The 25,126-nt window shown below is 36.3% G+C and overlaps 1 protein-coding gene across 2 annotated transcripts in view; it reads right to left on the minus strand.

Moving 5' to 3' along the window:
- PACRG (PARK2 co-regulated) overlaps positions 1–24,972 on the minus strand; it is a 256,042-nt gene extending 231,070 nt beyond the window's left edge. Inside the window, exon 1 of one of the 2 annotated variants that reach the window (XM_010584479.1) lies at positions 24,813–24,972. In XM_010584479.1, coding sequence (XP_010582781.1) covers positions 24,813–24,959 — 147 coding nt within the window. In that variant the 5' untranslated portion in view covers positions 24,960–24,972. The remainder of the gene's footprint in view (positions 1–24,812) is intronic. The other variant, XM_010584478.1, reaches the window with a different exon arrangement.
- Positions 24,973–25,126: the final 154 nt, after the last annotated feature.

Below are 25,126 nucleotides of genomic sequence, written 5' to 3' on the forward strand. Positions count from 1 at the left end.
GTCAATTCTAAACAGCGGAAATCAATCTAAGATTGGGGTTCTTGTGAGATTTTTCTTACTATCATATGAATAATCCTCCTTAAGCCCACATAAATATGTATATATAAATTTATAAGCTGAACTATTCAGAGCTATTAACTAAACTTATAACACTAGCTCAATACATCAACAATTTTTTTTTTCTAATAAAACATTCTGATGTGCCTGATGAGGGGAAAAAATAAAAGTTGAAGTTAGAATTCTCAAAATAAATTGATCCAACACTGAAATAACTTACATTTGGAGGATAAAGCTTTAACTAATGAAAGATGAATCAAGGTTCAGTTTTTTAAAAAGTAAGATAACTTGTATAAGAAATGTTATTGCTTATGCTCCATTTCAGTTGCTTCCATTTAGAATTAATATTTTTAGAGAAAGCTTATGTAATAATTTAGTTAGCAATTCAGCCAATCAAAAGTTTATGTAAGAATTTTTCATAACTATTTTTAATACCCCACATATTCTTAGCATATAAACTGCATATCAGGTTTTAAAAAAATAACATTTACAAACCCCATATCATTTAATTTTGTAAGTAAGTGAAGATTTCAACAACTTCTTTTTTTCACTCAAGCTGTAATATAGATATATATCAAAGAGTTTTCTATTTACAGGGAAGCAACAGAAGAAAAACTGTTGATTGTAACAATAATTACTTATTGCCTCTTGATAGCTAAAAAGCAGTAAATATCCACACAGCATCCTGTGTGAACTATTTATGTGTATATCTTCAAAAAACAAATGCATTTTAAAACAATTAAATGTACTTTGGCCTTAACAAACTTGGTGAGAAATTGTACAACTCTGTATTTTGACCCCTGGGCTCCAGAAGAAGCATCATTACCATAGTTTCCCTGTTTAGTTAGCTCTTTGGAATGTTAAATAGTCCTTTAAGGGCAAGTTTAAACACTTCTACAGCAGCAATATAGAAAAACAAATTGTTCTAAGAATAGGGAGACTTCCAAACTGGAGTTTCCTACTGTTTTGTAGTCTCCTCCATAGTACCCAACACCACAATAACCTCAGCTCCTTTAACATGTCTTATGACCTTGCCTTGCTTACAGTTTCTTTAGCTTTCTCTCTCCCTCTTTGGAAACTAGGTTTAAAAACAGAGAAAACATTTTTGTGGAAAGAAGGGTAGATCAACAAAAAAATCATTTGGAAGCATATTTTAGAGACCATAGGCAAGGAAGAGTGTCATGTTCTTTAAATGCGTGCTGAAGGTAGCCACTTCTGCAGACAGATAAAGAGTAAGATGGAAGTTGAACACCCAGCAAGTTGAAAGGGCAGAAGGAAAATGCTACAATATTAAAAACTGTCAGAAGGGCTTGAGTCATAAGAAAGGACAGGTAACTCACAGAAGCTTTTCTCTTCTCAATTTGCCTCTTTAGAACTACTGAACAAAAATGGAACAAGATCTGTGAATGGCATTAGCCAGGAGAATTTACAGTGTAAACAGCATGAACCACAACAATAATCAGACAGAATGAAAAAATGTTTATGCTATGAAGAAGCATGCAAGCTTCAATGGAATGAATGTGCAAAGTTCATAACTATTATAATCTGATAAATATAACTCGAATCTGCATACAGTAAAGGATGCAAACATAAGGGTAATCATTACCATAATGAGTTTGAGTTACATCATTTTTATATAAAAGGAACTCTACCATGTTTTCTAAAATTTGTTTTGTTTATAATGCTTAGCAGGTTAAATTTTTATGATTAGAAATTCTTGTCTTCATTGCATGCATGGACACAACAATGGGAAATAAAGTTAGATATATACTTTATTAATCATTATTGATTATCATCAGTATTTTATGATCAAATAAATTTTATCATTCCTGTATAATTTCCCCAAATAATTGAAATAAAATGCATGACATACACACATTTCTAAAATATTCATTTCCCAAATACCTGCTTATTAGATTTTGGCACATTTGTCTACATACACTGAATGAGCAAAAGATTTTAATGTTGCAAAATAAAGTAATAATCTAAAACCAGCAAATTTAATATTGCACATGCAATCTCATTTCTAACCCTTCTGAGTTTATCCTGAGGACTGAATAATAAAAACGAGTATACTATAACATTATTAAAAATTATAGCATACTATAAATGCACAAAGAAGCACCAATTAGGGTCTCATGGGCAATCTGGAATCTGCCACTTCCTAATTTTGGTGTGCTTTACAACTAATATAATATTTGTTCCTATGTAGTCCCTCCTATGTGCTTTTTTAAAGGAAAAAGCAAACAATTCCACCTTTGGCAAAGGAAACAACTCACTCCACTCTCTTTTTCTCCTCCACCTCTCATTATTTTTGTTGGAATATTAAGATACCTTTATGACCATATGGTGCTTGTGTCAGAGGCAGAGAAGAAGGAAAAAAGAAGGGAAACTATATGCAGGAACAAAATACCCTGGACATGGGGAAACATCTACTGGGAGTGGGAACCAAGCTTCATTTCCTCTGCAGACAGTTTTGTCAGGGGTAGAATAAAGCCCAGTTCTGAAGATGGGACAGCTTGGCTTGTTTCGGCTCTTGTCCCACCCCTTCCAATATACAGCAGCTCAGAGAGCTCTCAAGCATTCACTTCGGCAGAGAGGCCTGTCTGCCTCCAAATTTTGACACGGTATTATTCTGGTACTTGGCCACAGTTCTTCTGCAAGTAAGAAAGGATATCTCAACATTCACGTTTATGTATCAGCAAAAGCTGAAGAGAATTTCATGTTACAAAAACGACACCATAGCCTGAATGGTTTATTTACACCAAATTAAAGATCTGCTGCAAACACTGTAAATGTGACAGCTTATGAAAGAAAAGAATGTCAGAATCCATTAAAATGGAAAAGGTTATGCCACCTAAGTATTAGGGTTGCTCGCAACGCCCCTATTAGCTACCAAGCTATGCTACGATGGCTGTAAGAGGAGGGAACACAAGAAATACTGCCATTATGAACTCTGACTTTCAAAAATTTGTAACTAGGAAAAGCAATCTTTGGGCTAAATTTTCGTATACTAATTCTATGCTAAAAGGTTAAGCTTTTTAAAAACAATAATAATGATCTCTGCATGTCTATATAACCTAATTGCTTATGCAAGCATGGTAACAAATAATGATAAATTGGCTTGAAGATTGCATATACATTTTCTCATCCCTGTATCTGAAAATGCCTTAGTTTGTTTTTTAAATTATCACATAATCAAATGGTATGAAAACAGAATTTCAGAAATCTATCGAAGTAACTTAACTGTGAATATAGCTATCTCTGTGTACAAATACAAGAACACAAAGTTATTTATATTTGTACCACTATCTGTATCAACTATCTGTGTAAATACATGTATTTACAATTCAGTAACATATTTTAGATATTAATATACATCATATTAAACATAACTAGGCACACATTAAAAATCTGATAGACCTGTGTTGTAATGGTGCTCCACTGTGAGCAGAAGGATTATCACAGCACATGTAAGCGCACTCTGTACCAGCTTTCACTGAGCTGACACAGGTAGTGGAATTGTCAGTAGGTCTGCAGTTTCTGGCACAAAAGTATTCATCCGGATTCCCTAGTACTAACATTAGTAGCTTTCCTGTACTGAACTTCATGCCACAGCAGCATAAAGTTTTATGTTCCTGCTCATGCTGAAATCAGACATATGCGAGGATTACAGACAAGTCCTAAATATCCCAAATTTTTAATTTATACCAAGATCTTTGATGATCGGGGTTCACATGGACACCTATGCTTGTATACAACTCATCTGACTTCTACAAGGAAAACGAAAATGTGCATGGGCTCAGGAGCCTACATACATGTAGCTCAATACAAAAAGTGATCTTACATATTAAAGTATGAAAGCATTCTGAAAGATAGAGATAGCTTTGTGTAAGCACAAAAGCATAACTGTGTAATTGATGTAATGTGGTTTTCTTTATCTAGATACTTTGGAAAAAAAAAAGATTAAGGAAGCACAGGAAAATATCAGGTTCCATGTACCTTCTTACTTTCTTTTTTCATAAAATACTCATGCAAAAGCCTTACAGATGCAAATTTTGTTGGAACTCTATACCCATCACTTAAATCCTGTAAAAGCTTAGTAAGTGATCAAGCAAATATTACTATAAGACCATTATAGTAAATATATTATTTAGTCATAGGCTACATTAAGTATAATTAAAATGTACATTCTGATGAAGAGGATACATTTTCATTTAATGTGCTGACTTTTCAAAAAAAATCTCAAAACATAATACCATTTTTTATGATTTGCAGAAAAAAGCTCATTCCTTGGCAACATTTAGAGAAAATACAGACAGAAGCTCTGACTTCCTAACATTTTGTAATAGAATATTAAGCTTTTTCACCCTTATTTACATTTTACCTTATCCACAACAGTGAGAGAAAGTTGTATATATATGATTACTGTTAGCTGAGTTAGGTTGGTGGCTCTATTTAGTTCTGAGCTACCACACAAACCATCATTACAATTGACAGTGTGGAATTATTATTAACAGACAAGCTGAAAACAGAACAAGGTAGAAAAACTAACTTCCATTTTTACCCCAAATGGGATTCTTTTCAGCTGCCTGGATAAATATGTTAGTAAAGTACAATGAATTTTGAGGACAAGTAAAATACTTAAGTTCAGTCAATCTGCGATGCCTGAAAACTTTTGATTTCCCTTAAATATTTTCAGGTTTTTAGACTTAATTCTTATAAATTAACCTATAATACAGTGTAGTGGATCACTAGCTATACATCTGGTTAAATGAAACAATATTTTATAATAGAAACTACAAACTACAGTTTTTAATCATTATTTTTTCCTGATTTGGAGGTAAGTTTCAAATTGCATTAGAAATTTGAGCATAACGATACTTTTTTTTTGTAGTGTTTTGGAGAGATGGTAAAACTGAAAATGATTCATCATTAGCCTTTCCCTTTACTGAATAACTTTCTGACAACCATGCAACTCCAGAAGTCTATAAGATGTGATCCATTAAACACATGCAGAAAAGTTGCTTGATGATTCCATTTTTCTTCTAAATATTATTTCAAATGGAATTAAAATATGATTTTCCTCTGAATTCTGCCCGATGTAACCACATACACATTTCCTTTATGCATTGTGATCTGATTACCAGAGATAAAGTACTCAATGTGAATCACACACTGAGAAAAATGTTATTCAGTATTTCATAGAACACACTCACTCTGCAAGAATTTAGTAACAGAAGAACATCTTCAGGATGCTAGTTATTATGAGGTAATAACTCGGAGAATTAGTAACACTTCTACCATGTAGCTCTAGGGATGCTTTGTTTAATTCATATTCACTGAAATCTGTTGCTGAATTATACCCTGCTCTCTTGTAACTGCAGTACTTTTGGTCAAAAGCAAGCCAAATGTCTACTGACATTGCAGACTGTCTGTCTGCAAACTAAGCTACAGAAGATAGAGAAGTTAGTTTTGACACCTATACACTGTCACCACCTTACTATAAACACTGCAATAGTAATGAAAAATGGCTGATATGATTATACAGTGCCAAAGTGCTATACAGAAGAAGACTGATACCCTTTAGACCTCATCAAGTCAGACTAGCACAAGACTATAACAAAAAGTCAGACTGTAACGACAGAAAAAAGTAATAGAGTAAATAAGCCTTCACTTAGGCTAGTTACAGAATAAATACTGGTTACCAACCTCTTCAACATGTTTTCTCTACTTATGTTCCTATACCTGACAGATTTTATAAAATACTAATTAAATCACATTCAGAAAAATACAAAAAGCAAAAGGCCAACTTCCAAGAGAATAAAATCAACAGAAGACAAGATACACAATAGTACATGAAGCTTGAAAGGTTACATGTACAAAATAGTAAACTTGCTTTTATTAAGAAGAATGAGGGAGATACCAGAGCCACTTTTTAGCGTTATCTTCCTTCCATGGAGTTTAATAAAGTAGGCCTGGTTTACCTGATGTCTAAAACCTGAATCTTCCAATGATTTTGGTTAATCTATTCATCTAGCTCTGTTCTAACCTACCAATACAACAGTATATTCAGCCCACATTTATTCTAATCACCATCAAATATAATTGCAATAATATAGCTAAGTGGCAGCTAGCCATCTGTCTTTCTCCACACAGAAAAGCCAGTCATTAACGAACTTCTTCCAACTTAGATCCTGGAGTTCTAAGTGAAAAATAGCTAGTATTCAAATAGTTCAAAACTCAAAAAGCTTTTCAAACACTGCACTGTAATATTTATTAGTGCCAATAGCATGCTGAAATTTTACTTGTATTACATAACCAGAAATCTACATAATCTAGGAACGTATAGTAAAATTCATGTGGCCCTGTTAACACTAATTACATTGCTGTTCCTTCTCACATCATGGAAATGTAATTGTACAATTTTTTTAAATTGAAATCTTATCTAGTAAATATAGAAAGGCCTGCACACTTTCAGAAGAAATAATAGATATAAGATACACTGATTACAGAGCAACGATAGTGATATAAAAAAATTAGATTTATAATCTTTGTATTCATCACACTGGGATAAGATATGCAATTCATCTCTTCAAGAAATTGTGGAGAATAAGATTTTAAAATTATAGAGTATAAAAGAAGTATGTTAGTTGATTCTTATTCTCAAGGAGCAGGGAGTTGATGTAGAAATGAGTTCGTGCATGGACCCATGATCTTAATGAGATGGAGACGTTCATAAATGTGTAGTGTGGCATCTAATACCATTTGGCAGTCTACATCCCACTCACTTCAAGTAAGTTCCATGAAGAACTGACCACAAAGAGGGTGGAAAATGGTGGACTGTTGGGCCCAAAGGATAGCAGTTAGCTGACCAACTGCTGGTAGGGTGTTACAGGAAGCATTCTTCAGGGCTCAATACTGAGCTATTTAACATCTCATTAAGCAGCTAGACTGTGGGACAGAATGTCCTCTGAAAGACCTTGTGAATGACATCAAATTTGGAGGGCGACATTCAGAAATATCTTGACAGGCCAGCAAAATGAGTTGACAGGAATTTCACAAAGTTCAGCAATAGTAAATGCAAAGTTCTGCACTGGAACAGCTCAGGCTAGACACTGACTGGCTAGAAGGCAGCTTAGCAGGAAAGATCTTGGGGATCCCCCTGAACAACAAGTTGAACAGTTGTGTAGCCTTGTGGCAGAGATATGGCAACTGTGTTCTGGGCTACATCATGAGTGTTGAGGGAATTCAGCATCCCTCTCTATTTGATGTTTGTGAGACTGTATTTAGAGTACAAGCTCACATTTCAACTCCCCAGTACAAGACAGACATTGATATATTGGAGCAAGGCTGGTGGAAAGCCACCAATATGAAGAAAGGGCTAGAGTACATGACACATGAAGAGAGGCCAAGAGAAACAGTTTGTTCAGCCTTAAGAAGAGGAAGTTTAATGGGAATCTCATTGTATCTTCTGTTACCCAGCATGAGGGGACAGTAGAGATGAGTCAGGCTCTTCCCAGAGATGCACAACAGAAAGAGAAGAGGCAATGTTCACAAACTGCAATAAAGAGAATTCTGACTAGACAGTAGAAAAAACTTCTTCACAATGAAGACAGTCATTGGAACAGGTTATCCAAAGTTGACGTAGAATCTCCATCCTTGAAGACAATCAAATCCCAGCTGGACAAAGCCCTGAGCAGCCTAATGTTATCTGAACATGATCTGAACCTAAATCACTTTTTTTAAACCAACATGAAAAATGAAATGTTAATGCCTAGGCTGAAAAACTCCTTTCAGTCCACATGTTCTGCCCAGCTACTACATAATATAGCTTTTTATTCTTGGGAAAAATTATCATAAAAATAATTAAGAAAACCAAACCAACATACTCTTCTACAGAATTTGAACTCTCTGCCAACGACCTAAATCTGGGCAGTGGGGCTTTCAGACTTGGTAACAGCTTTCAGAGTGTATTAGTCTTGCTTGTGAAGTATTTCCTCTCTGGCACAGCTAAGAGGAAGATATCCATGCTTACTTCATTAAACCTATCAGCAGTGTTTAACACTGAAGAACAGCATGTGCTGCTGATTTGCCTGGGAGACTGGCAGAAATGAATCAGTCACCCTGAACTAGATAGGTCAATTCCTATCAGTCAGCTTCAAGACAATTCTGACGGGTGGTTTCTTTCCAGCCCTGAAAGCCTTTATTTGTGTGACGCTATGAGGATTGGTTCTACCTCGTTTTGTTTAACACAAAACTTTATGAGAGATCTTGAGAAAACACACTTCTTAAGTGGCAACAGAAACTAGCAGATTCCTTATTTCACTTCATTCCTGCAAACACAGATGGACTGCAGACCTAAGGCCCTTGTGAAAAACCTGGATGTATTGTTAAAAAATGTCTGGAATGAGACAAAGAAAGGTGTGGTACTGGGAAAAAAATACTTTTAGAAGATACTCAGGGCCAAACACTGATGAGAGGTTTGATGTCTATCACCTTCCTTGGGGCTGTGCTGGAAAGGAGATGGTTTAACAGGAACACTAGAATGCTCTGAATGCCATAAGCAAGACTGAAGAGCTGGCTAAAACTAAGTTACTTAGGCCCTCCTGATTCTTCACTGAGATTCAATCCACAAACAGTGCCACCAGCCATACATACAAACACATCTTCACTACTTTTGCTTTCATATTTTCCAGTTGTACATTGATGTTATTATCTACCTGTTCACTTTCAGTCTCAAATATTGCAAACACAGTAGCTGAGGATGACATGAATGACTCAAAAAATTCAGTTTGATCTATCACGCTCAAGCTCTTTATATCATACTTCAAAAAATAAAGAGTTTAAAGGATAAACATGCATATTTTAGTTTTAGACAACTGAATACAAGTTCTGCTTAGCAGGTTCATTTGAATCTTAAAAAAAACTCATTTAAGTGAAAATGGGAAGATTTTGTCTTTTTTATATTCCATTAAAGTCTGTAGCAAAATCATGATTTTTTTCAGGCTAAAGAACTGTATTTTGATAGCTGAATTTTGGTTGCAGCACTGAGACAGAAAATCATACTGTCTGGAGAAAATAAACGGCATAAATACAGGGCTCATAGCAGCAAAAAAAAGGTTTATTGATACTTGTTCCACACTCTATACTCTTCATGGTCAAAGTACTCAGCTATCAGTTTCTTTTCAATTTTTGGTAGCCCACAGAAAGTGTATCTAGTAAATAAAAAGTAACATTTTAATGTAGAATGTGAATCTACTTAGAACACTAAATAAAAATAATTATATACTCTGAGAAAATTAAATTACATAAGTATCCAATACAAATTCCTATGTCAGGACTAAAATTCTTGCTTCTTGAAAACTATAAAAAAGTTACCATAGCTTTCACCAAGACATTTCATCTAGTAACTTACAATAAATTAAAGTTGTCACTAAATATTTATGTTCCATAAGTCTATTAACTGAACTCACAGATCACTGAATAAATGCTTTTTTAAAAAAAAAAGCAAAATTTTTTTTATCAGTGTGGTAAGAATTTATTATCCCATGATACCATCTTACCTCTATCATTCATACCATTTTATCTCTAAACGAAAGTAAGTTTTCTCATGGTAATTTTCTATAAAATGCCTATTCTTGGAAGAATTCCTTTTATTACTTTTCCCAGGATACAGTATTGTACATAAGAGCTGGGAAATTAAGTCGTACTTCCATGTTATAAATTGTCCTTCACTTACGTAAGCAGCAAAACCACTTTAATCTCACAGGTTTACTAATATAGATTACATAAATTACAAAACCTTATTTTATATTAATGAACATTGATAAAACTCTTTTTGTCTTATTCTCATTCAGAAGTGAACACATGTATTTGGTTTATACAGAAAGCAATTTTTTCCTCCATGCCTTTTATTTTTATCTACCACTTCATTCTATTTTATTTATGAGAACTTATTGTTGCAAGGCTGGTTTTCATTAATACTACACAAACGTTTTCTATAATAAACTCTTCAATATACATTAGAATGTTTAGTCTTACTGGTAGCTTTACAGCTGCAGTCCTTGACTGTGTCTTTACAAATTGAAAGTGTTACCATGATTACTAGCTTCCTGTGTTTACAAATGTATGTTATCAGAAGACATTTAGTAAAGTTTGAGAAATGTTTCTTAAATAAGTAATACCTTTTAATTAATTCATGTTTCTAGTACATTAAAATCATGACGTTAAACAATAGGACCCAATAAATGACAATATACTTACTGGTTAATTACAAAACTTGGTAACAAATTCTTTAACCTTTAGTCATGTGGAATAACACCTACAGGTTAAACGTGGAAGCTAGAAAGGTAGTCAGAGGCTTCTCCTCTGTCACTATAGGAAAAGAATTTGTACTTTCTAATGAAGTGACAAAAAGGATCTGCTTCAGATATTCTGATTCTACAAGAAGTTCTGTATTGTGCTGCTGATGCACCCTGCTGTCAACTTTGGTGATACTACCAGTTACTTCACCGGAAAACCACTGAAGTCACTAATGCTCTTGTAGTTCCAAAACGGAATTCTAGGCTCTGAGAAACAGTTTATTTTTGCAATAAAATTATGTAACTCAATTGTTAAGTGTTTAGACATTTTGGTTCATCTTCAAGCAATGGCTTCTGATTGAAAGGAACTCAATCTTTTTCTTGCTTGTATGATTCACTTGTGGTATTGCAATAGTTCAATTTTATTTAGTTCCTTTATCTCATTTTTTTCCTGGCAAACAGAATGAATGCTTATGGGTACCCTTTCTAAAGCAGCTTCATAAGGAAAGAAGGCTTATACATCCATGCTGCGTGTACACTTGTCTGCCTTCATTCCTAAAGAACGTGTATTTGTTGGTCATTTTCAACTGAATTTGACAAAAAGGCAGATTTCAAGCATAAACAGTTGCCTTCATGTTTTATGGAAATACCAGAGAACAGAGAAGAGTGCTCCAATCAAGAGGCTTGTCTCTCATGTTACTAGACACCAAATACCTTATTAAATATCAGCAGAAAAAGCTTAATTTTGATACTAATCAACCAGAAAACAAAAAACCTGCAGGATATTGGGCTGTGTTAGTTTGGATGCTTCGTACCTGATGCAATGGTTTATTTTCACTTTGTGTTTTTTCATGTAGTAGCATAATCTTCCAGTGGTTAGGCTGCAAATGTTACACAGCTTTAGAGAGTCCTTCTGAAAACACAAGAACCATGATAATATTTATAAAGGTCATCCGAAGTTACCATTTTAATCAGACAGTTTGTAACTTGCAAGAAAAGAAGATGCCATAATAGCTCCTTCAATGGATACCTTGTGAACTACTCTGTCTCTGAGAGTGGGTCTATGGGACCCTGAAGAAAAGTCAGCATACATCTAAAGGAGTCAGTTAGACAGGGATGAAGAAAACCATGAAATAGACTGAAGAAAGAAAGAATAAAGAAACCTGAAAATATAGGCTAAAGGAGAGAGTACTAGATACTAGAGAGGACGATGGAATCCCCTATATAATGAACATACAACACTCAGTGAAACTTTTTTAAATCTCCTGCTAGTTAATAACCAATATTTACATTATGATATTTTCTACATACCTCATCAAAGACTGCTGTCCCATTGAGTTATGCATGATACAAACCCAAAGTGAAAAATAGGGTCTAACAGTTGAACACCAGCCCCCAGCACCAGGGCAATTCAAAGAGCCTAAATTAGGCTCTGAACCCAGGCTCCTTCAACTGTTGGTGAACAGAATGAGACACTTCAGCAATTCAAAAAGATGAAGTGCTGGGAGACATGCTGAATACCTACAAGATGCTGAGTACAGGGATGTATGTGAATTTCCATTCCTCTTTGGAGTTCAGTCACTTGAATCAAGACTATAAAAGTGATATATCTACCTACTGAAAATACAAACCATGACATTCTTTTCTGAAGAATAAAAACTGCTTTCAGGAAAGTCCCTTAAATGTCTCCATCTTTTGCATATTTATTTAGGAGTTATATTACAAACTCAGGAGGTGGTGACTCTGTTCATTTCTTTTTCCAGTTCACAAAATTTCAAGTCTAAATGCTCAAAATTTCAGCATCAAAATCTGATAATCCAACTGCAAAACTATCTTTGCCCAGTAGGCCACACAAGAGGTAAGAACACAAGAGTTAAGGCTTTAGGAGAACTTCTAATGCAAGGGAGTCTACCTCCAGTCTACTGGGAAGAACGTTCAGTTAAGAGTCAGCTGATGTGCATTTAGCCTCTCTAAAGTATGAACTCTAACCTGTGACTTCAAGCAGAAAAGGTCATACGCACATCTCAGCTACAGCTGCTTTCAGAGGAATTGTTTTGGCAATCAGAACAAACATTTTGCTTGTATTTTACAAGTTGAGAAGTGCTCAGCCATGTAGTTGGCTAAACACCAGTGCTAAACACGCCATCAAGCAAGGTTTTTTGTTATCAATGTTAAAAGGGTATTAACTTAAAACTAGTAAAAATGAAGAATATTTAATAACATAAAAGAATAAGAGCTCATAGTGTTCCACTTGCTGGAAGCAAAAGAACAAATAGGATAAAATATCCTACTTAAGGATGACCCGATAAAGAACAACTTAAGGAATATCAAACAGAGGAAAAAAATCTAGAGTTAACTGATTTGTTACTGGCAATTTCGTGATTGCAATTCTGCAAATGTATTTTAATATATCCCCCAAAACACACTTTCTTATTACTGTCTAACGGAACATTGTACAACAGAGGAAGAATTGTTCTATTGCTACTAAAGGGCCATTTGTTTTCTCACTTAAGCTGAAAAAAATTTCAATTCTATCTGGTGACAGAGAAAAGGAAAAATGACAATCCAAACAGAAGCAATCCTGTGAAAACCCAGTAATTTCCTCAACAAAATTTATATCCAAAGGTCTGAATGTTGTATACTATTGGCAGGCACAGTATTGTCAATGGTTGACACACAGTTAACATTTCTGTTATAAAGACTCCTTTGTCAGAAAACAGCAGACAGGAGAGTTTGTGAAATCCCATGCAAGTTTAAATGTGTAACTCACTGATTTCCACTGATACAACTGAACTTATTTTGCTTTTTTAAAATAAAGTGCTGGATGTCACACAATCTCAGTGCACTGTCTGTATTTTTCATAGTGGATGAACAATTGGATGACCAAAAGCCTACAGACACTATCAAATAAAATATTAAAACTTGATTGTTGTCCTGAATAATAATATTGTAATACATATTAAATATGTCCAAAGGCATACTAGAAGTTCATAAAATAATCATGACTTAAACAGGTTTTAAGTAGAAGTCTGAAGCATGCTAAAACTTTACTTTTGTGGATTTTTAAAGATAGTATCTCTCTGTAAGTGGTTGTCTAAAATATTTACACAGTGAAATTTGGCTATTTTGTGGTAATTATATATAGGTATGGACTGCAAATTTCTAACAGTATTGCATTGGTTAAGTTAAGTATTGGCATAATTTAGAGATATAATGGACTCTGACACCACCATTACCTTCGGGCTGTATTACTTTCTAAAAAAACCCTGTATCTTCTAGCTCAACTAGAAGTTACTTATTTCATGCAGAAATCACTTTCTGAATTTGACGGACTATATTACGCAGGAGATCAAATCAAGTTGTATTAATTGTTCCTCTGACCTTAAACTATTAATCTAAAACCTGACAAAATAAATGAAGGGCACACAAATTAGAAGGCCATGAGATGAGCTAGTAAAACACTGTATAAAAGATGTAAAAAAATCAGCTAATACACATGCACTTCCTGTGAAACGTATTTTTTCAGTCCTACCTTACAAAGCTGCAATTTAAAAGTATAATGAGCTCATTCCTCTAAGATTTTTTTACAGTACAAATTATCATCTAGGGTATTCTAATAAGGTCTGGGTAGAAGCTTTATAAGTACGCTATCTAAAAGGTTTCTAGCCATGTGGGAATGCCCTCCCCCCAAAAAAACCACTTGTTGAACATCATTGCAAGAGAAATCCACTGATATGAAAAAAAGACACTTCTGGAGGATAGGTAAAGCAAGCCACAGAAAAAGTAGGCACGGAGCAGTAGATAAGAGTGCAGAAAGAGAGAGATCAATAGACCTGCTTTGGAAAGTAAGGATGTATGTTTTCAACTCCTGTGAAAAAAGAAAAAGAAAAAGAAAAAGAAAAAAGAAGGTTTATAAAATTCTGGCTCCCAATGTCAGTAAAGTATGCATGTACCTTTGCCTAAATAGTTTTAGCTGAGAAGATATCCAATACAAAACACTAATGTCACATTAAATCATTAGTAAGAAAAGCCGGGGCATTATTTATTTTTTCTAAGGATTTAAATGTAGACTAGCAGTCTTCAGAACAAGTATACTATGATTAGTCTTGAAACAGAAAACTTGGATCATAAAGTATCTCCCCTAATTTTATGCAATGAGACTTACAACAAAAGGAAAATAATTCAAAGCTTTTGGATTTTTCAGAAGACCTCTAAACTATTACTATAAAAAGGGGGCTGAGGTGGCTGCACTCATGGGCGCACACGGGAGTGAGAATGTGCGTGGGGGCGTGCACCAGCCTTGTATGCGTTGCTTTGCACGAGCCCTTGCATGCTCCCAGCCTTGCATAGGTCCTTGCACCCAGACTCCTAGCAGGGACGCTCCTTGCACAAGCCCTTGCACACTCACTCCCATGCAGGAATGCTCGTTGCATGGGGCCTTGCTCCCTCGCTCCCCTAAATTAAAAAAAAACATGTAGAAAATAATATTTCATTCTGTAAAACATGGGCTTAATAATATAGCTGTCACTAAGACAAATCTTACATGAAAATAACAGAAAAGAAATCCCATGTGAACAATTATTGAAAGAATGAAAGATCTGCTAAACTTTAGAAGATTTAATACCTACAGATATTTTCAAGAACACATGGGTAAGTCCAAGCAACTTATGCAGAAGTAGTTCTTTCTTTCATATTATAACAAGATGCATAGTGAGACAAAAGTGATAATAAAATTGTTCATGTGATAATGGCAAAACCAATGGATGTCTTAAGCACACAAGGTAGGCAAGAAAATACTGCACCCTTTGATTTGGATTTACATCGGGTTTTGTGCAGAATACTATGTATTGCCTACCAAACACACAAAAAAATCTCTGTAATATGCTTATGACTAATGAAATAGGCATCAAAACATAAGTTTAAAGACCTATTCTTCCTCCAAATTGTTGTTACACAGGAACTTAACAGTATGCCATGCTTGCTTCAAGGCATTCAAAAGTTTTCATCGCACACTCATTTCTATGATGCTTTAACTTTGTCACACATTGTGCAGAACTTTTGTGCTTACTGCAGCATACAATTGTTTGCTCTAGACAAGTGATAAAAAGTCTTCCATCACAAAAAACCCCAAAACACAAAACAAAATTAGCCTGGATCCTAAACAGGCTAATGACATTAGCTTTCAATTAAGGCATGACACACTATCCATATTTCTGTTGTCAAACTGAAAACAAATCTGTATTCACTCTTGCTGTGAAGATCTTGACATCACCCTTTACAGAAACATCCATGAAGAGTAATTTTTTTTTTAGAAGAAAAATCTTGCTTTCAAACACAAGCATGCAAACTGTTAAACATGCAGTAAAAAATATCATCACAAATGCATGAAAATCTAAATTTTGTGTTTCTGAGTCTATTATAATTCAGGCAGGTTTTATTATCGCATCAGAATCCTGTTTTGTCAAGGAAGAGGCCCAACTGAAGTTCTATAGAAGGTCTATCTGATTCTAGAATTACACTGCTCTCAGCAGCAATTCCTTTACTTACACGCATCCCCTCTACTTACACCCATCAGAGACCAAAATCTGCAACTATAATAAGCATAATATTTGTAATGTATGCATGGAGTCAGAGTGTAAGTATTAAACACAAGACTTCCATAATGCAGCTTTCAGAACATTGTGACCGCATACTGGACCTTTATAACTTCATCTTATTTGACACGTACTTTATCTAAGGAAGTTATCAGAGTGCAGTAATTTTTCCAGCAAAAATTATGTAACTATGCTATCAAAATGAAAAGCGATGCCAAACTGTTTATATGAGTATCAAGTATATCAACGAATCAACTGTTGCTGGGAGGAACCACTCAGTCTTTCACAGTATTTTTTCTATCACATTGTGTAGAAATTTTATCAATGTACCAACAGTATTGTTTGCTACTATTTTTTGGCTTTGCAGTAATTGTAATTTCAAAATGGTTAAGAAAACTTAATGAAAAAACCAAAACCTCCCCGACCCCTTCAAAGCCTTACCAGTTCATTTCAGTTAAACATAGACCAGGAATATATATTAACATCAGATAGGAAAAGAAAGAAAACTTCCATTTCCCTGGTATGGACTCCAGCCCTCTCTGCATGCAACAAGGCAACAACTGGCTTCAGCACATCAGTGCATAACTCTGGGGAGCAGAGCCATAGCAAAAATCATATTGGGTTAGTGATCACCCAGGTCCCCACTTTAGGGAGTGACATTTTGTTCCTCTCCTGTTTCCCCAGTGTTCCCCCACTACTTTCTGTAGTGCAAATGTCACTGTGCTACCTCTCCTGTCTCCTTCACCACTTCCAATGTCATTTAAGTTATAGCAGTGACAGGAGGAGACTGTGAGACAAGGGATGGCACCCAGAGGTTGACAGCTACAGACACGGCCTGCTGCTTCAATTCCTCATGGCATTCATTTCATACTTGGCAGCAGTACTCGCTGCATACTTGTTGAAGCAGACCATGTAAGAAGAATTAGCTGCAGTAGGGATCTCAGCTGATAAGCACGTGTTGCTGCTACCCAAGCACTGATGTAGGCTTACTCAATTGTATTTATGAAGTCAACCTTATGTTTATGATGTAGTTCACTATTATAACCAGAACAATATGGTGTTATATAGTTTTTCTGAGGGTCAGAAGGGAGACCGACTTATCAGAAAAATAAAGTACCTTCTCAGTTGTATTTATTGCCCTCTTCGCATCACATCTTCAGAAAAGCAGCAAAGCTTTTAAAGCAAAAACATCTCAAATGCCTTTTTCCTTTTTCTCCCCCCCAGTTTGAGAGTCACTTAATCATCACTAATTTGTCTGACCTTAGTTGTAGCAGAGCCATGGAGTGGCCACAAACCACACTCTTATGGAAGAAGAGGTAGAATCATGGGAAAACTCAGGTTGGAAATGACCTCAGGAAGTCTCCAGTCCAACCTCCTTCTCTAAGCAGCATTATGTCTGAGAACAGACCAGGTTGCTCAGGGCTTTTTCCATTTGGGTCTTGAAAACCTCCAGGGAGCCTGTACAGCTCTGGGAAACCCGATGCTGTGCTTGACTATTCTCATGGTGAAAAAGCTTCTCACCATCCTGAACACCTCATTTCAACTCACATCTTCTGTCCTCCCATCATTCACTAGAGTGAACAGACTGGCTCTATCTTCCTGACAGCCTCATAGCTGTTGGGCCATTAGGTCTGTTAGGACCTGATAGCATTAGGTACCTTGGGAGCTTTCTCTTCTCCAGGCTGAAAAAAATACAGTTCCCTCAGCCTCTCATCATGGAACACGTGCTCCAGCACCCTGTCTTGATGGCTCCTCGCTGAACTCACTCCAGGTATCCTATAGCATCCCCTGGCAACTAACAGGGAGAAGACTAAGATAAAGGCTGAAGCCTACATGGAAGCCAGGATTTTTCCTAGCTAGAATAAATGATATCAAGTTGAAAGAAAGCATACTTACATATGTCCTTTGGAAACTGTTCTGGAGTCTGGGTGCTGAGAAAGGTGTATGGCAGATGCTTTCTAACTAATCACTTTCACATTTTCTATTGGCTAGCTCTAGAGACGTGCCCAGCTGCATGTGGGAAATGATGACATTAGATAATTCTCTACTCAGCAAGTTGACAGCTTAAAATCTTGTTCTGAGACTATTGTTATTAACTATTTTCTAATACTTTGTTCTGAATTCCTATGCTTGCAGTCAAACATCTGAAAACTGAAAAATGCCCACTTCATTCAGTGAAACACCAGACAAAGATATCCACATACTCAGACCACTCTGGGATTTTAACTTGTATGAAATCTGTAAACAAGTAAGACCTTTTCTCTCATATACTTAAAAAAATTTAGTCCGACATTTGCTCTTTGATATTAGTTTTGGTTGGCAAAGTTTAAAATAGTTTCATTCCAGTGCAAGAATTGACAGAATTTGACAACTATCTCTGTAATTGTCTCCAGTTAGAATATTTTATTCATTAGTTCATAAAAAACTGATTAGTAGAGTGAATCTTGAAACAACACTGTCATAATGTTTTAAAATCAATTTGCATTTACCTCCTCTAGGTATGAAGTTTAAAACCTTCCAAGGTCTTTTTCTACATAAAATATCGTGAACCAAATGAAGTGATTTAAGACAACAAGAAATGTCGATCAAAAACATGAAATGGAGTCTAACTGATAATTTACTTATTATCCATTTTAAGTCATATGACTGAATTATAAAAAAAAGATTTACTGAAGATTCAAGTGTGTAACAGATTTTCATAAATGAAACAGCATGATTTCTTCATGCCTGAGGATATTAAACAAATCTTATAATCTTAGCACTGCAGCTAAGAACAATATCAACCTTTCCCCACATTTGCAAAAATTAAGGGCTGATTTTAAAGTATTTTAAAATAACAAGAGCAGTATAATTAAGCTATGTAAGTTATAGCTGGAAAACATAATATGAAATACAGACTTTTAGAAGACATTATGACCTTAAGCATTAGTATTTTTCCTGTGTATTCTGCTTTTACATTATACTATCAATGTGGTCATTACAGTAAAAACAAGCATGGAATTGGAAAGGAACATAACTTTATGAGGGAAAATAAAAACCTCCCTGCATTGAAGCTTTTCATGTCTGGATCTAATGCAATTGAAGTGCCTCATCAATTCAGTTGCATGACTGTGTGTTGCCACAAAAGAGGAGGTACAAATATGCGGCAGAAGCAGGCAGGGCTGTAGCAGGCACAACTTTTGTTAGCTTACACTGTTACCAAACTGTATGTCAAGTCTGCACTGCTGTGAAAGAAAATGCTGAGCTGCTTTTAATCTAGGTTTAACCAGGACCCCAGTCTAGTTCACTGCACGGCCATGCAAAAGTTTATATTGCGCAAATAAATGTCCAGGGATGAAAACCACACCTTTCAATTGTGGTGCAAGTTTATGCTGCTTTAAGTGCTTGTGGAATCACTCTGCTAGAATGCAGTTTCATAGGTGGTTTTAAATTAATTAAGACTGTGATGTTGCTGAGAAGGACATTCCCACCCACACAGCTTGTGCTGACAACATATTCCTGTTTCCCCTTCTCCTTGCATACATTAACAGGTGTTAACACTGATCCAACCTCCTCTGTAGTTGCAAGAAACACCAATGTAAATGCAAAAGAGGGGACGGAAGCATGCAGTCAGGACAGGAGGAAGGGTAGGACAGAGGAGCCTCGTGGTAGCATGAGCTTCGCTTGCCTCAACCCCAAAGACTGCAGTTCAACACTTAGCTTAAACAGGCTGGAGTATTTTTCAGCAGGATCAGTTCCCTGACCAGCCAACATTGTACAAATACGGGCACAATAAGGGGCAGCAGTAATAAACAGCCTGAAACAGGAAGAAGATAGGACTGCCTTCCAGAGCACTGACAGTTTAAATTGACCCACAGTGTTCACTAAAGCATACTCATAGATTGTACAAAATTTCTATTGTTAAATTGTAGCGGTTCCTCCAAGATGGATGTACTACTGCCCAATAATCATTTATCAAAATATTCCTTTAATTTGACATCTACTTGCCCCAAAATGTACTGCCTTTTCCAATAAATTAGCTATTTTAATAGAAAGGTAAACTTTTTTCTGGTAAACAATGCTTTCCTGTAGCCTTAAATTCAGATCAGAAACTGTTACTGCTACAAGGTAACTAACAAGTTTTAGTTACACAATGTGGATGAATATAAACAGAATGTCAAATCACAATTTTCAGAATGTAAACAAATCACATTATCTCTATGGTTAAAATGAAACCCTTGCTATGAGTTATTATCAAGGGTAAAGGGTAAGAAAGTCCTTCACAACACACATTACTGATAATGGCTTGAAACAGGAGCTTAAACCAAGATTGAGAACTCATTCTAATACATAGAGACTGTAGACTCCTAAATGAAGAACAGAGGGATGAAAATCCAGAAATGCAATCTATATAACATTTTTTTCTGCTTAGAAGCTGTCGCGGTTTAACCCCAGTTGGCAACTAAGCCCCACGCAGCCGCTCACTCACTTCCCCCCCAGCCAGTGGGATGGGGGAGAAAATCAGGAAAAGAAGTAAAACTCGTGGGTTGAGATAAGAACAGTTTAATAGAACAGAGAAGAAGAAACTAATAATGATAACACTAATAAAATGACAATAGTAATAATAAAAAGATTGGAATATGCAAGTGATACACAGTGCAATTGCTCACCACCTGCCAACCAACGCCCCATTAGTTCCCGAGCGGCAATCCCCCCCCCCCCACTCCCCCCGGTTCCTATACTAGATGTGACGTCCCATGGTCTGGAATACCCCGTTGGCCACTTTGGGTCAGCTGCCCTGGCTGTGTCCCCTCCCAACTTCTTGTGCCCCCCCAGCTTTCTTGCTGGCTGGGCATCAGAAGCTGAAAAATCCTTGATTTTAGACTAAACATTACTTAGCAACAACTGAAAACATCAGTGTTATCAACATTCTTCTCATAGGTAACTCAAAAACATAATACTGTACCAGCTACTAGGAAGACAATTAATTAACTCCATCCCAGCTGAAATCAGGACATAAGCAATTACACTTCTTTTAGGAGATGGGAGCTGTGCTTCTGCATATAGCTAAGACTCTCCCCAGTTGAATACCTCTGCTTTGGTTTTTGAAATCCAGGGACAAAACAATTCTTAGGATCGCTACCCTTATAAGGCCATCTAGCAGATTTTCTCACTTTATCCCTTACACATAGGCTGTATGTGGCCCATTACCAGCAGCAGTTTCTGACTGATTTCATGGAACACAGATGGATGTAATAGTGATATTTTCTATATAAAACCTACTGGTTTACACACTAAGCCAGAAAGAAAATCTGAATTCAGTACTCTGGCCAGAAGAGTTCAAATTCACGTGCTGCAGAAGGATACTTCAACTTATCTGGTAATAGTGTTACTAAAGGAGAACCTGTAAAGGAAAGATAAACTCCTTTCCTGCTGAAGCTCTGCCATTTTGTAGTAACGAATTCAAAGTTCAGGCAAAACAAAAAAAAAAAAAAAAAAAAAGAACATCCTTTCATAGCTTTATTGGCTCAGCACTCAGGAGGGGATGTCTTAAGTTCCAGTTCTACTCCAAAACCATCAGATACATTTTAGCAAGAAATGATGGACATAAAATTCCAAAAAACAAAGCTTCCAAAACTCCTGCATGAATGATGTATGCACTAAAACATATTGTCTAGTGAGTTTCCTACCTTGCCACTTTCTAGCCCTATGAGTCCTAACTCTTTGCAGCACAGTAACAACACTTTGAAAGGACTTGTAGACACTTTTCCCTCAGATCTTTTTCACCTCAGCAGTCTTGTAACTTGTTGGTTAAGAATCTTTTAAAAGTTAGGAGATAGACTGGAATTCCCTTTCTACAGTTCCCTTTAAGTAGTAAAATGAATCCTCTCCTTGAAAAAGTGCTTTTACCACTAGTTTATTACAGAAAAGGGGGACACTAACACTTCATTCTCTCATGCACAGTTGCAGAAAATAGGAAACATAACAATTTGGAGGGGATCAGAAGTGAACAGAGGTATCTTCCTGCTGTCCACATTCACGTACAGACACTCTTCTACTTGCTAGTCTGTATATTAATTTTTAATTATATTCCTAATTCTACCCATGCAGTACATGTGAAGCATGAGCACTTAACATGGCATTCTTGATTCCACTTGGAGGACAAAACAAATAAAATGTAAATGTCATAGTATCTAGCTTGTTAGTGCAGAAGACCGTTATTGAACGTTGCTCTTAATCTAAACTGCTATATGAATTACAGTTTTGGAATAACATAAAACAAACCAAAACACCTTCTTCAGTTCAGGAACAATTTTTTCCATGAATAGTTATTAAGAAATGTATTTCAATAAGTAAATTTTAGATTTAGCCAGAGCTGAGAAAAGTCTTGAATACTGTATGTACTTAGTTTCTGTACTTACTACTGGCTATGAAAGCAGACTTGGGAAGAAAACTTTATCTAGCAACTTTCATGAAGAATAGCTTAGTAAAACGCTCTTTGCACAAGCATCATCAAAGAATTCTGGACCCTTTACTACAATATTTACAGTCATATATGCATAATGGTAATCTGTTAGACTCCATGCTAAGAGTTTTAGACTCACTGCATGCTTGCAGCAAACGCTATTAATCTGTACCTAGTTGTTTAACCTGGAGATGCTGAACACGTTGCTGACAACCCTGTGCCTTGTCATGCTGTTAACAAGAAGAATTACCATGTCTGAACTATATTTACCTGCTGTGTTTTCAACCCTCCAGTCAACTCCTAAGCCTTCCATGAGAACTTCATCAATGATGTCAGCCTTTGACAAGTGAGTAGTTAATAAATCTGAAGCTCCATTTAACCAGTTGTTGGAAAAGAGAAAAGGGACACCCACTTCTGCACAGACAGAGTGGCAGTGAGATATTCCTTACTCTATCCTGACTTTTTGCACACTGACTGGAAATTATTTCAGTGACTGTCTGTCCCCACTTGAAGCTTTTGAAAAATACAGCACTATGAATCTTCCAGGACCTCTAACGGTTTCACTGCTTGCTACCCACTTATGAGCAGAACCTGTGGAGTGGGTCAGAACACTGTTAACCCTACCTATGACAGGGTGCCAAGGAGGCAGGCAGGAGGGCGGGCAGGCAGGCAGGGCAGCAACAAAACAGGTTGCCGGGAGAGGTCAGGGAATCTCTGATGTTGGAGGATTTCACAGCTTAACTAGGAAAACCCATGACTGACCTGATTGAGTGCTAGTGACAGGCCCACTTCAAATGGGAAGTTGGGTTAGATGATCTCCAGAGGTCCATGCCAAAACCCTATCATTTCCATGATTCAATGAGTGGCTCCAAAGGCAGCAGACTTACCTGTTTGCTGTTGCTTAATGACAGTACCACATGATTTAACATTCTGTTAATGTTTAGGAAGTTAGAATTGCAGCCATGAATGTTAAAACCCTATGAATATTTAAAAGAAAACTTAAATTCTGATTAAACTCATAGCTAGTTATGTTCAGAAGTCAAAGCTCCTTTTTTAAAATTAAATATGTATTTCTCAAACTCCACTGAAACAGCTGATTCTTCTACAAAAAACGAAGCATCTTTTACATATTAGGGTATAAACAAATATGTGCAAACATCCACGACTTGAATTTTGTCCAGAGAAGAGGAAATGCCTTTTAAAAATTAATCCTTATACTCCCTGAAGTGTTATAGCCTATTCCACACATCTCTAGAATTAAAAGCAACCAAACCAAACAATCTTTAACACAAAAGGGTTTTTTGGTTGTTTTCACCTTGTATTTTTCCCACTAAGGTGAAACATGTTTTAGTTTTACTAAAAAGGAGAAAATTTTTAATGTAAACAATTTCTACTCCATTTAAAATTTGTTTAAAGATGGACTTGTTTGGGTTTTTAAGAGGATGCTCTTACAGATAACAAGTCCAGAGAGACTGCTCCAGGAAGACTGTTTCAGCAAAACAAGGGGAAACAATGTATTTCCTAACTGTTGTCAGAAGAACATATAGAATTAAAAAAACCCTTGAGAACACAAGACTTTGCTAACACCTTGAACTGTGTCCAAATAAAGAAAAACACCATTCAGGACTTCAAACACAAATGTGTGCTCCTATTAGCTCATCCACTTACATGTTAAACATTTGCACCCTGTACTAGCTGAAGCTTTTTTTAGTCCTAAAATCTGACAAAAGTAGAAAAATAAAACAATATAAAGCAATTTGAAAAGCCTTTATCCTAGTATTTTCACTCACATAGCTCTAAATTAGTTACAAAATGGGACTGTTACTGAAAGTGAAGCTTGCTGGATCAACTCCTCTTTGTCTTTGAACTATGAGTTGGAGAACTGATGTCTGCTATGAGTTTAGTATTCTCTTATACCATGTGGAAGTTTTTTATTATTTTTCAAGCTTATTTTAAAACTGAATGTATTTTCCAGATGTTTGCCCTCCTACGTGATGTTCGTGTGAAATTTATACCACACTGTGCCAGTATATGAAAACGCTTTCAAATAATACTACAGTATCATTTGACAGCATTTTGCTAGATGTGAGGTAGTAAGTCTTGCACACAATTCTACAGGCTGACAGTTTAACAGAATGTGCATTGCCCATACAAAACAATACAGAAAAATTGTGGCACCAAAGCAATACGCTTGGAAGCAAAGCATCACAATTTCCACAGGCACAGAGTTACCTTATGATAATATTTCTGTAAAGCCTGAAGGTAATTTCAGCAACCAACAAACTCCAGATAACGTTTTAGCAACTCACGCACCTTCCTGACATTCTTTGTCGCCAGCTCTAACTGGCTATGCTTCCTGGACACGTGAGAGTAAATTAATTAACATCACCTCTATACTAGCAGCAAACATACCACAGTGTTTTTCATCATGGCTTTAACAGTGAATCCGTCGGAGACCTGCTGCTTGCTTTTCTTCGCGTGCCCCAGGGGCTCCTGCTGCTGGGGACACCTGTCACCTACGGGCTTTGAGGGGCCTGAGCCCGCTTTCTCCACTACCATCTCCCCACCAGCGCCCGCGACGGACAAGAAGCAAAATATTGACTGGAAAAAACAAACAAACATCAACGCTCCGCCCCCAGTAAGTTAGAGAACGCAGTAGCTCTACCTCTGTCCCCCTCCCAACCAGCGACACCCCCCCACACACCCTTCCCGCGCCTTCCCTGCCC

Source organism: Haliaeetus leucocephalus, unplaced genomic scaffold (genome assembly GCF_000737465.1).
Source record: "Haliaeetus leucocephalus isolate CR32 unplaced genomic scaffold, Haliaeetus_leucocephalus-4.0 Scaffold992, whole genome shotgun sequence".
NCBI classification, from domain to species: Eukaryota; Metazoa; Chordata; class Aves; order Accipitriformes; family Accipitridae; genus Haliaeetus; species Haliaeetus leucocephalus.